The following is a 10,798-nucleotide window of genomic DNA, read 5'->3' as shown; positions in this document are numbered from 1 at the left end:
ACGAATACACGGAAGGCCTAGCAACATCCTGACTCATTATGACGGGATATCGCAACTCTGTGGGATCAGGTAATTCGACGGGCAGTGCAGTAAACGCTGACTTGGAAGTGACTTCAATCCCCCCATTTGCAAGGAGTTGGGACGGGGCCACCTAAGATTCCTTCTAGCCCTGCAGTTCCTAAAGATGGGGGATGGGGGTTTGGGCGCTGTATTGAAGTAAAATCAGGGAGGGCAGACACACACATTCAGAAACAATCCTGCACTTGGTGTCACAACCCTAGGTCAGGACTCAGTCCCCATGCGATGTCACTGGGGCATCTGTGATTTCACACATACCACCCAGGCTTTGTAAACTCTGGGCCCTGACAGCCCAACTGGTCCAACCCTCCAGGATGAAGGGATTAAACCATCTATATCTGGTCCAGCTCAGCTGGAAAGAAGGAGCACTGGGTAAGGTTTGGGGGAGACTAAAATAACAACACAAGTACCAACACACACCCGGGAAGAGACAATCACATTATTTAACCATCAGTCAGAATGGACACTGGGCTAGACAGGGTCCTGGGAGTCCCTTCCATCCATAGGCCGGACATTAACCCTTTAAGTGCAAGATCAGGGAAGGCAAAGAGGTGCCCTGGAGAGGACAGGATGCCATGAAATATTCAGGGGCTAAAGGCCATGGCAATTTGCCAGTCAATAAGGAGGAATTTCAGTATTTTAACATTTTCTGAACACAGACTGCACAGCCCCTCACTATTCCATTTCTTCCCTTGGGGCTTAGCTTGGTCCTGAAGTAGCAGGCAGCTCCTTCCAGACCCAGACCAAGTGAAAAAGGACAGCAGATCTGTGGGCCAGGAAGCCAACACCTGGTAGGTAGAGATGAGGGAGCCCCACCTGGGGAGAGAAAGTCAGAGCCCTGAGGCAAAGGAGACCATATATTCCAGCATTCACAGTGGGCAATATATGTGGGAGGTTAGGGAGGTGGGGTTCAACCCAGAAATCCCCGAGAGTCACTGGGGAAAGCCCTGAGGCAAGGATGGGGTGCAGGGCCCCGATTGTAGAGCCTGTCTCCAACAGCTGATTTTGTTGGCATTTCTCTTTATCTTTTCTTGTTATTTTTTTTTCCACTCTTTAAATAATTAATATAATTATTTTTAAATACAAAATACACAGTGTTCTTCCTCCTTTTCCACTTGATTGGGAGGTGAGTTTTAAATAAGGGTCCCAGTTCTCTAATGGGTCACAGGCTCCAGGTGGGAGAGCCAGAAGTCCCAGATGCTCCCCACCCCTGGGGTGCCCCAGCCTCCACCGATTCACCCCTCCCCTGCCTGCCCCTGACTGGGGGCTCTCAGTGCCCTGGTCCAAGACCCCCTAGATGGTCAGGAGTCCTCATGGGAGGTGGCACAGAGCTGATGCTGTGTGATTCCAGGTGGGCCTGGTTCCGAAGGGCAGGATCAGACAGAGATGATCCTAGCCCATGAAGCAGACAGGCCCCAGCAGCACCCCTCCCCGCCTTGCGGGGGCCCCCAGGTCTGAGAAGGAGGCATCCAGCACTGGCAGCTGCTCCAGCACAGGCGTGCGCACCTCCAGCACAGTCCGACCTTGCTGTGTCTGGAGAGGGAGAAAGGGGAGAGTAGGGGTGAGCAAGGTGGAGGCACCCACCTCCCCTGGATCCCTCAACCTCACTCCCAGGTTTGCCTCTCCTCTAAGCATCTTGACCCCATCCAATGATTCAGGATGTACAGACTGGGAGTGTAAGTGTGCGCACCTGTAATTCCGTGTGTGCATGAGTTTACATGGATGAGTCTGCATGACACCCCATGTGACACTGGTGTGTGCACATACATGAACCCCACCTGGACGGCTCAATAAACCTGGTTCCCATCCTTCTCACCCTCCTCACCTCCCATTTAAGCTCCCTCAGGAATTTGTGACACCAGTATTCAGTCAGTAATCAGTATTCTACCAGTATTCAGCCAGTAATCTGGCTGTCCCTGAGTACCCTGCCCAAAAAGGATTCCCACCTCCTTCCTGCACTAGGAGGCTGGGGTCCACCTCCCACCCAGCTTTCCTGGTTCCCACCTGACAGCCATCTCTGAATTCTTTGACATAGGGGCTGGTCTCTGGGCTTAGCTCATCCTCATTGGCCCCCCGGAGCCTCAGGGGACCTTCACGGGATACTCCAGAGCATGGGTAAGAGACGTCCTGGTGGGCCGAGACACTGAGCAGGCGCAGGAAGGTAAGCTGGACCACACCTACCGGGGAGCCCTCTGAGTCCACATAAGAGAACTGAAAGGAGAAAAGGTCAGAGGGAGACACAGGTGGGCCTGGGGAGCATCTACCGAGCCAAGGCAGCTGAGCCAGGGTCATGCTCGGGGCATGGATAGGCGGTCAGGTCAGGGCTGGCAGAGGAGTGAGGGCCAGGGAGGGAGCCAAGGACTAGGGATAGTGAAAGGCACACTTCTATCTTGAGGTTTCAAGGGAAGGAGACACAGTGTCCAAGGACAGGTGAGAAGGAAAGAAGGGAGTCAAGAGTGGGGGAGGGGAAGCAACAGCCAAGGAACTTGTCACAGAAACCCAGAAAATACAGGCTCTGAGGGGGTCATGCCAGGGGTAGGGGAGGGGCAGTCAAGGGCTCCCACTCGAACCTGTGTGACGTCATCCCTGGGTGTCACACATGTCTCCCCTCCTGCCGTAAAGTTGCAGAAAACCCGGAAAGCATCCCGAGCACAGCCCTGGTTGGGGTCCACCCAGTACTCTCCTATTGGGTGAAGGACAGGGGAGGTTAAGGCCACCAAGTCCACCCCACATTCCTCCTACCCATCAACTGAGATCATTGTGGGGAGGGCTAGGGATTTTGGGGGTGCAGGGATCCAAGGTGTCAGAAACCATGCTCAGTTTCCAGTCCTTCTCCCACCAGAGCCCCAGCATACCTCCCGCCCTACTTCAGTTTCCCTCATGGGAACTCATGGACCTTCCACTCCACCCCGATTACTGACATCCCTACCCGCATCAGCGACCCCAGGCTCCTCAGAGTGGAGGAGTATGACATCCTGGCACTGAGTACAGAGTGTGCTGGAGGTACTCATGTGTATCCATCTGCGTACATGCAGGTACGTGTATGTTTAGCTACTCCCCTGGACATCCACTGCAATGAGCTTGGCAGGACCAGAGCGGCTGCCAAAACGCTGAAGTTCTTCTGACCTGGGTGGTTAAGAGCCCTGTTCCAAGCTTCTCGACCCTCGTCCCAGCCCCGCACCTTCCCTAAGACCCTCCCAACACAGACTCTCCTGCTCAGGGCCCTTGCCCTGAGGCTGGTGCTGACCATCAGGCAGCTCGGGATGGCACAGTTTCAGGTCCTGGCAGGTGCGAGCAGGGCTGTCCTGGGTCCCTGTTGGTCGCCTCATCTGCTCAATCTCCTCTCTCAGGGAGTCAAGTGAGCCAAAGATCTCCTCCAGCCCCCCAGGACTGTCTCGGGCACCCCCAGTTTGCATGCCCTCGTCTTCCTGCATTAGGCGGCCCCCATCCACTGAGCGTCGAGTCTTCTTGGGCATCTGGATGGGCAGTGGCTGGATCACCTCACCCGGAGGTCCCTGGGGAGAGGGAGACAGAGAGGGGGAGAGATGAGGTCAGCATGATGATAAAGCAGAAAGACCCTCAATAGAGAGGGACAGTCAAAGACACAGGCCCTGCACATACTTACCGGGTGTCCTGGAGGACCCTGGACGCCCTTCTCTCCCTTGGGTCCAGCTGGGCCCTGATAACAGAGTTAATGCAGTCAAGGAAAGGTCAAGAGGTCAAGCATGGGATCAAGGTCACAGAAGGGTTAAATCATTCTCCCAGTTGGAATGAGGGGCTCCAGAGGATAAGCAGGGAGAAAGCTGAAGGAGCAAAGATCAGAGTAGACAGGGGTCACTCACTGTGGCTCCTTTGGCTCCTTTGGGGCCAGCAGGACCCTGTGAAATGAAGACAAAAAACAGTCACCACAGAGAAGGACAGGTCATGGAGAAATGGACAGGCCCAGGTCACAAGTCCACAGGACCCTGGGTTACCACAGGAGAGGCAGCCAGGTGGGAACATGATGACATTCCTGGAGGAGGAAACACTGGGGACACTCAGGACTGTTAGCCTGGTGGCTGCCATGAAAAGCCACTGGGAGGTCCTGGGGATGAGGTTTCTGGATTTAGAGGAAGAACAGATGGGTACTCACAGGGAGACCAGGGGGTCCTCCAGGACCAATGGGACCAGATGCTCCTGGGATGCCCTAGGAAGAAGAAAGGCCTTGTTCAACTAGGCCCCCTCCCCAGCCACCCCCATTTCTCTTCCCTCACCCCACAGCAGAGCCTCCAACCCCACTCTCCCACTCCATCGTGATTCCCGCCCTTACCCCCAAGGCCTTCCAGGACTCCTCCCTCTACCCACCGTCTCTCCCTTCTGTCCAGGGGAGCCCTGAGGGCCAGGAAGTCCCCGATCACCCTTCTCTCCTTGTTCTCCAGGGGGCCCGATCAGTCCAATGAGACCTGGGTGACCCTGGAGAAGGGGATAGGTGGTCAAGGGGGTGCAGAAAGAGATCACATGGATGGGGAAGAAGGGCCAAGGAGACGCGAAGAGGGAAATGGGTACAGGGTTTGGGGACAAGAGCAGCAGCTGAGGATGGCCCCATTGCATAAGGATCCCCAAGGACTGGGCGCTGAGACCTGAAGTGGAGTGGTAGACACTCATATCCCCAGAGGTCTCAGGGGGTGAGAGTGATGGGAGAGACACCTGGCCAATGTCTGCCTGTCACTCACCTTCTCTCCCTTGGCTCCAGCATCACCTCGGAGGCCAGGTAGCCCTGGGGGTCCCTGTGGGGAGAAAGGAAGTCACTCTCTCTAGAAATAGCTGGGACCAAGTTCTCCACACCCCCACCTCCCACTTCCTCCAGGAATTCAGCTCAACAACCACTGCCCAGGGGCACCCAACTTTCCCACCCATCCAGCCCAGTTCTGTCACTCACCACAGGGCCTGGGGGCCCAGCCTGGCCTGTGGTTCCAGGACGGCCTTGCTGACCCTATAGGTTGGAGAGAACCCCAGGGGTCAGTAGGAGCATCCACACACTGCACCCTTCCATTGCCCACCCCCACATCTTACTCACCACTGCACCTGGGAGCCCCCTCAGTCCATCAGGGCCAGGCTTTCCTGCTGGGCCTGCAGGACCCACAGGACCTGTCTTCCCTGGGGCACCCACAGCACCAGGATCCCCCTGAAACACATACAAAGAATGTGTCCTAAAGGGCAGAAAAAGGGATGCAGGAGGTCCAGCGGTCCAAAATGGAAAGGATGAGGCAAGAAGGAAGAGCTGAAACCTCAGGAGTTCCTGGGGCAGGAAGAGTACAGACCCGCTATCCCCAAAAGGGGCTCTCTGTGAGAAAGGCGGACATGGGGAAGGCATCTGAACATGGGAATCTGGGATGGGAAGATGGAGGGAATGTTCTAGCAGGGCAGCCTCGCCCTCACCTTGGCTCCCTTCTCTCCTTGTCGCCCCTCTGGACCAGGTGTGCCAGCAGGACCCTGCGGATGGAGGAAGGAGAGAGAAGATGATGCAGTCGGGCGGCCAGGCCCTGCTCATTCCCCTCCTGTCCTCTTATATACAAACACTCATGTGCATGCACACACAGGCATAGCCACCAACACAGGATCGATTCAGAAACTAAAAACAGGTACAGCTGTTTGGTCATTTTATACATTTGGTGAAGAGTTCACATCCTACCTAAAGGACCACCTCCTGCCCCAGCAACTAAGAGGTTAAACGCTGGCTAGCAGGGGACCTCTGGAAAGGTCAGCCCCTCCCCCAGTGTCCATTCTGATTGGTCCCTAAGCATTGCCACCCCTGGCAAGAACATATAGAACAAAGCCCAAGAACAAAGATACCCAGGGTACACAGCACACTTATAAATGACTGCTTGTGCACACAAGCACCCTGCCCATGGACAATCCCCACACCGGGCATCTCCTGCCCACACCTGCCGTTGTCCCAGCTTCTCTCCACCCTACCCAAGGACTACCACCCAAGCTCCTAGGCATCCATCCCTCTTACCCGCTTTCCAAGTGGTCCAGGGGGTCCATTCTCCCCAGTGGGTCCAGGGGATCCCTAGAGAGGGAGGAATTAAGGAGGGTAAGTGGCCTCCAGACAAGGGACCCCTTAGTAGGGAAGAGAAGATGGGTACAGGTTCTGACAGTTGCTCTCAGTGGAGCAGGAGGTGGGGATCACTAGTCACTCACAGGCTGTCCTGGCTCCCCGTCTTCTCCTCGGTCACCCTTAGCACCATCCTGGCCCTGCAGGTATAAATCAAGGTCAGAAGTGGGACCCCAACATGGCTGGAATCACCCCAAAACTACCAATCCTGCCATCCCTTGGCCTGCCCTAAGACTCCCCAGCTTCCCAACACCCAAGTCCATCAGCTTCACAGAGCCCCTCTGTACAAGCCCCACCCTCTTTGCCCCTTCCCCTCCCTGGGTAAGACTCACCCGAGGGCCACCTTCCCCAGGGGGGCCAGGGTCACCAGGAAAACCAACAGGACCCTGAGCCACAGGGAAAACAAGGGTCAGAGTCACAGGCCCCTAAACCCACCCAGAGCTAGCACAGACCCCCAGGGTATGGACAATACCACACTCTCCCTCCCTACAGGCTGCACCCATGAGCACCACCCTTGGAAGAGGATCTCAGCGCCCCCTCCTCCCCATCTCACACCCTTCTTGCCTTCTGATGTTTTCAGGGTGCTGACTAGAGGGCAAACTCACTCTCCTTTGGCATTCCAGACCCCATGCATCCCTCCCAGGAGACTCTGTTCCCCTCGGAGACACCCCCATCCCTTGGACTCACACCTGTATTTTCTAGGTCTCCCATTCAGAGGATTCTCCCTCTCACACTCCCCCCAAACTCACAGGATTCCCTTTGGGGCCATCATCGCCTGTGGGGCCTTTAGGCCCTGGTGGTCCTGCCTCTCCTGGCTGCCCCGACTCTCCTTTCTCTCCACGTTCCCCACGTGGACCCTGGAGAACAAGTAAAGGGTATAGATGGTCTCGAGGGGGACTTGAACATCAGGGATGCAGCCCCAGCTTCCAAGACACCTTCAGTCTCCCCTAACCCCTCGAGGACAAAGTGAGACACCTGGAAAGTCAGGCCTATGAGGGAGTTCCCAGGCCCCTCTTCCCTTCAAGGAGATGATGGCAGGGCTCACCCAGGCCCAGGAATTTTACTGGCAGCAGAGACTCCTGGGCTGCAAAGGAGTTCTAGCTCAAGGGGGTCACAGAAAAAGTGCAGGTACAGTAGGAGGGTGTAGGGCATTGGGGAGTAGGGCCTCAGAGCTGTCACTCACCTTGACACCTGGCTCTCCCTGGACCCCTGGAGATCCTGACTCTCCTGGCTCCCCCTATAAAGAGACTGAGTCAAAATCTTCCCCCCAAAAAATATTCCTAATATTCCCATTCTCTCTTGTACACCCAACCAAACTAGGCAGAAATCCAACCCTCATCCCCAACCCCCAAGACTGGTTCATTCACCCCTTTTCCAGTTACCTTCTCTCCAGGGGGGCCCAGGTTCCCAACACCTCCCGGGGGACCTTGTGGGCCCTGGAAGAGAAATAGAAAGAGAAGTCATTGCCTAGGAGAGGCAGAGGTCTGGAAGAGGACCCAAGGTCACAGCAGCAAGGTAGCAGGAGGCCTTCCCAAGGGGCAGAGGATTCTCTTGGCACCTGAGACGGGACTAGAGTTTATGGTCTGAGGAGAAGAAGACAGAGGACAAGTCACACCGATCAGGAGTGACAAGGCTGAGAGGACTTACATCAGCACCATTGGGTCCAGCTGGGCCTCGAGGTCCTGGGGGGCCAGGTGGTCCCTGAGGGGAAACAAATATGCCAGAGATGGGAGGGGAAATGAGAAAAGGAACCTTAAGGACAAGCATGGATGGGGGGCTGGGTGAGCAGAGGTTGCGGGCAGAGGACAGGGGCCAGAGGGTTACTTTTGGGCTGGGGGTTGGCTGGACAGGTGGTGACTAGTAGGTGGGGCTGGAGTCACTAGGGGTCACACTCACCATAGGACCCACGTCTCCTGTTTCTCCTTTCTCCCCAGAGGGGCCTGGCAAGCCCTGTGCAGGTGTAGAAAGCACAGACCCTGGTGACCAACCCACTCAAAGCACAGCCCAAGGCAGGCAGCGCCCACAGTTCCCTCCCCTCAGATCCCACATGCCTCCCCAGGCCTCTGTCCCCTCTTCCCTAGTCCTCAGCAGCAGGCTGTTGGCAGGGCTCTCAGGCAAACGTCAGTTTCATTCTGACCCCATCTTTCAGCCCTTGTCCCCACCCCGTAACTCACCTGTAGGCCAATAGGTCCTGGGGGCCCATTGAATCCTCTTGTTCCTTCATCACCTTTGGCTCCAAAGTGTCCCTGGGGCCCCCGAGCTCCAGGCTCCCCATCTGCTCCCTGGAAGAAAAATAGAGACAAAGATAGGTCGTGGGTCAGGTGTTCATGCTGTGGTGCCACAAGAGCTGGGCATCAGATCCAGGGTCCCCACTCCCAGCCCCAACCTCTAGGGCAGAGGGAAACCCATGGAAGACTAGAGACTTTCAGGCCCTTGGGTGAGGGTAAAGGGGCACTCACCGCTGCTCCAGGCTGCCCCACAGGACCAATGGGTCCAGGGGGTCCAGGAGGGCCCTGGAGGAGAAAGAAGAGTTAGCAACATCAAGACAAGGAGAGAAACCAGGAGCAGGTGAGGTTAAAGGCCAGGTGAGAAGTCAACATCGCGAACACTTACGTGTTCGCCCTTGTTCCCTTTGGTGCCCTTCTGTCCTGGGTCTCCCACCTCACCCTGGAAGAAGAGAGTTGAGATATTAGAGAATGGAGGGGGTGCAAATAATAGGATAGGGATCAGGAAGTCATGTCCAGATCAGCTGCCTCATCTGGAGAGAAGACTGGTCCCATCTGTAGGTTCCATTACCTTGTCTCCATCCTCTCCGGCCACACCCGGGGGTCCAGCAGGACCAGGAAGCCCCACAGGACCCTGCACCCCATCACGGCCAGTAGGACCAATGGGTCCCTTCTCCCCCTGTAGAAAATGAAGAAAGGAGTCATGACCAGGATGTGACCTTCACCCTCAAACACTCCCACAGGAAACTACCATAGCTATCACCCCACAGCTCACAGACCCCTCCCCCTGGGCCCCCAACACTCACCGGGACGCCTTTCTCCCCTGCTGCTCCAGGGGGACCTTGTGGACCTGGACGCCCTGGGGGGCCAATGGGTCCCCCAGATCCTGCTGCACCTCGCTCCCCAGGTGAGCCCTGAGAGAAGAGATGGAGTGAGGCCCCCCCGAGAAAGGAGACTCCAGGTCATCCATATCAGAGAACCCCTGACCACGGTTCCGAGGAGAACAAAAAGTCAGATATACCCTAGCTGATCCTAGACTCCCTCTGCCCAGTCCACAGCCCCTGCCAGGTGCTGTTTCTCATCTTTCCTCACCCACCCTCTTTCCCTGTTCCTTCCCACTGCCCCTCAGGGACCCCAAACTCACTGCAGGGCCTGGGGGGCCAGCCGGACCTTCATTCCCCTTCAAACCAGGTCCACCCTATGAACCAGAGATTTGGGGCATAAGTGAGATGGAAAGGTGGGACTTCACAGAAATGGGGCTCCATGAGACATGCTGGGAAGGATGAGGGTCAGGGAGAGGAATCAGGCTCAAGAGAGACCGGGAGCAGGGAGTGGAACAGAAGAGGGTCAGGATGCAGGGTGACTTGTTACAGGCAGTTGGTTTGGGGATTATACTCACAGCAGTGCCCGGAAGGCCTCGCTCTCCTGGGAAGCCCCTCAGACCAGCAGGACCATCTTTCCCTGGGGCTCCAGGGGGACCAGGGTCACCCTAAAAAGAAAGGAGAGATGCTGAGCCACACCATGTTCCCAAATGGGGCAAAGAGATCTCAGGTCCCTCAAATTCTATTACCCATTCCTTTCACAACCCCAAGTCCCAGTCCCCACGGTCCCCTCTACCAGCCCCTCACTGACCTTTGTGCCTTCTTTTCCAGCTGTGCCAGGCAGACCCTGCTCTCCAGGAGGCCCTGGGGGGCCTGGGTGACCCCTCTCACCCATGGGGCCACTTTCTCCTGCTGCTCCCTGAGAAAAGGCAGAATCCCACAGTCAGCCCCTTCATCCCACTGACTGTACAAAGCAATCCCCTGGCCGCCTCCTAGAGCCCTTCTATCCCTGCCCCAAAGCTAAGGGAACTTCCTGGGACTCCCCAGGCACTGCTGGGTTTGGCCTTTCCTAGTATGGAGTAACTGCACCATCTGGTGTCCCTGTAGAGGAACTGCCTCTTCCTAGAGGAGGGAACCATCCCAGAAACAGATTCAGGACACCTGCCCCAAATCCCAGTCCCCAGGGTCAGCCAGGCAAAGCAGGGGCAGGGCTATGTGACTGGGAGAAGAGGAGCACACACACACACACACTCACTCCAGCTCTGGAGTCCACTCTTCCTGGGGCAAACCTACCTGAGGTCCTACTACTCCAGGAGGGCCAGGTGGTCCCGTCTTCCCTTGGAAACCCTGAGAGAGAGAGAAGAGCGCAATCAGAGCAGATGAGAATGGGGGGCAAATCCCAGGCTCCCAGGGGGAAGGGAAGGGTCACACCAAGCTCAGGGCTGGATCTGAGCAGCACCAGGGGACACTCGCTCTGCCAGGAGGCCATCCCATGGGCCTTCCAGACAGCTCTGGGGTTTGAGGGTCTGAGGGGGGTCACTCAAGAATGAATGACCAGAGTCTGGTGTGGTGGCACA

At 56.5% G+C, this 10,798-nt stretch overlaps 1 protein-coding gene across 4 annotated transcripts in view; it reads right to left on the bottom strand.

Annotated features, from left to right (window-relative positions):
• Positions 1 to 497: 497 nt before the first annotated feature.
• COL11A2 (collagen type XI alpha 2 chain) overlaps positions 498 to 10,798 on the bottom strand; it is a 29,203-nt gene continuing 18,902 nt past the window's right edge. For all 4 annotated transcript variants that reach the window (XM_079147812.1, XM_079147811.1, XM_079147813.1 and 1 more), the window contains 29 exons: positions 10,515 to 10,568; positions 10,033 to 10,140; positions 9,800 to 9,889; positions 9,545 to 9,598; positions 9,207 to 9,314; positions 8,972 to 9,079; positions 8,789 to 8,842; positions 8,635 to 8,688; positions 8,350 to 8,457; positions 8,072 to 8,125; positions 7,823 to 7,876; positions 7,558 to 7,611; positions 7,359 to 7,412; positions 6,925 to 7,032; positions 6,508 to 6,561; positions 6,262 to 6,315; positions 6,077 to 6,130; positions 5,497 to 5,550; positions 5,135 to 5,242; positions 4,997 to 5,050; positions 4,791 to 4,844; positions 4,423 to 4,530; positions 4,211 to 4,264; positions 3,921 to 3,956; positions 3,704 to 3,757; positions 3,326 to 3,593; positions 2,649 to 2,761; positions 2,083 to 2,289; positions 498 to 1,611 (listed from right to left, as the gene is read on the bottom strand). In XM_079147812.1, coding sequence (XP_079003938.1) covers positions 1,471 to 1,611; positions 2,083 to 2,289; positions 2,649 to 2,761; positions 3,326 to 3,593; positions 3,704 to 3,757; positions 3,921 to 3,956; positions 4,211 to 4,264; positions 4,423 to 4,530; positions 4,791 to 4,844; positions 4,997 to 5,050; positions 5,135 to 5,242; positions 5,497 to 5,550; positions 6,077 to 6,130; positions 6,262 to 6,315; positions 6,508 to 6,561; positions 6,925 to 7,032; positions 7,359 to 7,412; positions 7,558 to 7,611; positions 7,823 to 7,876; positions 8,072 to 8,125; positions 8,350 to 8,457; positions 8,635 to 8,688; positions 8,789 to 8,842; positions 8,972 to 9,079; positions 9,207 to 9,314; positions 9,545 to 9,598; positions 9,800 to 9,889; positions 10,033 to 10,140; positions 10,515 to 10,568 — 2,475 coding nt within the window. In that variant the 3' untranslated portion in view covers positions 498 to 1,470. The remainder of the gene's footprint in view (positions 1,612 to 2,082; positions 2,290 to 2,648; positions 2,762 to 3,325; positions 3,594 to 3,703; positions 3,758 to 3,920; positions 3,957 to 4,210; positions 4,265 to 4,422; positions 4,531 to 4,790; positions 4,845 to 4,996; positions 5,051 to 5,134; positions 5,243 to 5,496; positions 5,551 to 6,076; positions 6,131 to 6,261; positions 6,316 to 6,507; positions 6,562 to 6,924; positions 7,033 to 7,358; positions 7,413 to 7,557; positions 7,612 to 7,822; positions 7,877 to 8,071; positions 8,126 to 8,349; positions 8,458 to 8,634; positions 8,689 to 8,788; positions 8,843 to 8,971; positions 9,080 to 9,206; positions 9,315 to 9,544; positions 9,599 to 9,799; positions 9,890 to 10,032; positions 10,141 to 10,514; positions 10,569 to 10,798) is intronic.

This window comes from Sciurus vulgaris (genome assembly GCF_902686455.1).
Source record: "Sciurus vulgaris genome assembly, chromosome: 7".
NCBI classification, from domain to species: domain Eukaryota; kingdom Metazoa; phylum Chordata; class Mammalia; order Rodentia; family Sciuridae; genus Sciurus; species Sciurus vulgaris.
The sequence above is the reverse complement of the archived record's forward strand: the minus strand, read 5'-3'. Positions and strand labels throughout refer to the sequence as shown.